The 2342-nt window shown below is 33.8% G+C and overlaps 1 protein-coding gene across 1 annotated transcript; it reads left to right on the plus strand.

Annotated features, from left to right (window-relative positions):
- The first annotated feature begins 192 nt into the window (after positions 1 to 192).
- On the plus strand, positions 193 to 1857 carry LOC105622455 (BTB/POZ domain-containing protein 17). The gene is made up of 3 exons (XM_012203873.1): positions 193 to 306; positions 388 to 528; positions 604 to 1857. The coding sequence occupies exons 1-3, from the start codon at positions 193 to 195 to the stop codon at positions 1855 to 1857; spliced, it is 1509 nt and encodes a 502-aa protein (XP_012059263.1).
- The last annotated feature ends 485 nt before the right edge of the window (positions 1858 to 2342 follow it).

A 2342-nucleotide genomic window follows, 5' to 3' on the forward strand; every position in this document is an offset into this window, starting at 1 on the left:
TATAATGACATCTTATAATGACAAATTAGTTATTCATAAGATTTTATCTCTATGTTAATTATTTATAGAATTCGTTGCTAGTAGTTTGAAATAATGGAAAATTCTATGGAAACAGTCTATTGTCCTCAAATTTCTTTTTTGGTAATGTTGAGCAACGATTGAATTACAAATACGTCGAGAAAACATGTTCAGATGTTACGGACTACTATCGGGTGGATGACAGGTACCTCAAGGATGGATTCCAATAAGAGATCAGGAGCGGTTAGTAATACTGTTGCACAGTCTGAGAGTTCAGACTCTATAGAGGTATGTCTAAAGTGTTACAAAAAACATCTTTGCCATTTAAATGCATATTTGTTGACTTCTTCAATAATCTATTGATTGTAGGTAGACAATTCTCGTACAGTTCTGCTAAAGATAGCAACACTGTATGCGGAGCGTCTTATGAATGATATTTGTCTTGTTGTGGATGGTGTAGAATATCCAGCACATCGACTAATACTCTGTGCTTCTAGTGATGTTTTCCAAGTAAATATAGAAATTTATTAAAAGAAATCAAGATTGATTAAGATTGATATAATCAGCATTATTGTTATATTACAGGTAATGCTAATGAGTCCACAATGGAGCGAGTCTCAGGAAAGTAGGGTAACTCTCCAAGAAACGCCACAGTGTGCACCAATATTCAGTGAATTTTTGCGTTATTTTTACACTGGTCAGATAAGAATAAATCATAGTGTTGTTTTACCCATATTGTCCCTAGCCGATAAGTACAACGTCAAAGATTTGATATCATTGTGCCTTGACTATATGCGGAATCATGTCGCATTGGCTGCTATACATGGCACATTGGTATCATGGCTACAATACACATTAAATTGTGGGCATCATGATATTAGTCAAGCGTGCCAAAATTTCATCAAGTGGAATTTGGAACTTGTGGCCAAGACTGCAGACTTTGGGAATTTTGATCTGGATATTCTAGTGTCCTTGTTGCATCAAAGTAATTTAGTTGTGAAAGATGAAATGACGCTTTACAAGTGCCTAGAACATTGGCTGAATTATCAAGCAAATCGTTTGAGAGCACAGCTATCGCCAGAAGAAGTGGAAGCAACATTGTATCAATTGGTGATAGCTGTGATGTCGCCTGTTAGATTTCCAATGATGTCACCACGACAATTGGCAGACTTGCTACTGTCACCATTAACAAACAAGTATAAGGAATTCTTTGTGGAACGTATGTCTATTGGGATGTCTTTTCATTCGGGACATATCAACAGAGTAAAAGAAGTCAGCATGAGTGAAGAAGATGGCGCATTATTGTTTGAGCCGAGATTGTATACTGTTGACACTTGTAGCTCATTACTGACCATAGAGAACTTTCACAGTTTGCCATCTTATCACATGAGGACACTTGTATTTTCTAGTCACTCCAGTTTAGCGGAGCATGCAGGCGATAGAGTATGCGAGTGGGTAGTAGATATCTATCCTAAGGGTGTGTGGTTCAAGAAATTTTTCCTTATAGTATGGCAGGGTACCGTGGAGATGCCCGAACATGTCAAGCGATCAGTGAGATTGTCATTGACTTGTAAGGAACCATTAAATAGTAACATGCGCGTAAAAATCGGAGTTTTAATTTATGGTTTACAAGATGGTGTTGAGCACATTGCAAGAGTTACCGAGATTATTCATAGATTCAGTAAGAAGGATCGTGTCCTGAATTTAGATGATCTTTTGCCGTTTGAAGAACTCAATCCACAACAGGGCTCAGTATCGGAAAATGTTATATCTCCCTTTTTAGTGGGCCCTAATAAAGACATGCTCAAATTACATATTGTTATATCGCCAGCGAATTAACGTTTACAAAGGAAATCTGTCGAAAGTGTCATGGAATATCGAAAAATAAAAATTAAAAATGTTTATATTCTACATTTTTACAAGAAATTCAAAAAGAAGATATGTTTTATATTTCTTGTTATATAATATATTTTATATTTCTAAGTAATTCATACTACATTTTCTTTTTTGTTTCTTTAAAAAAAAAACATTTTTCCAGGTTATATAAAATATTTGTAAAAGATAAAATATCATAAAACGTAAGATATAATTGTATGTTCTTGGACTTTTATTTCTAACTCAAATGAATTGATTGATTTTATTAAACATTACATTGTTTACATTTATGTAATTCTAATGAAATATATGTATATTACATTGCAATTATAACATATCAAATGCAATGTGAAATAAAAAGAAAAACTTAGTACACATTTAGTAAAAAAAGAAAATTTCTATTATTGTGCTGTAAGTGTAATTTCCCTCCTTGGAGTCTAAACATATAG

The sequence above is a fragment of the Atta cephalotes genome (assembly GCF_000143395.1).
Source record: "Atta cephalotes unplaced genomic scaffold scaffold00045, whole genome shotgun sequence".
Lineage (NCBI taxonomy): Eukaryota > Metazoa > Arthropoda > Insecta > Hymenoptera > Formicidae > Atta > Atta cephalotes.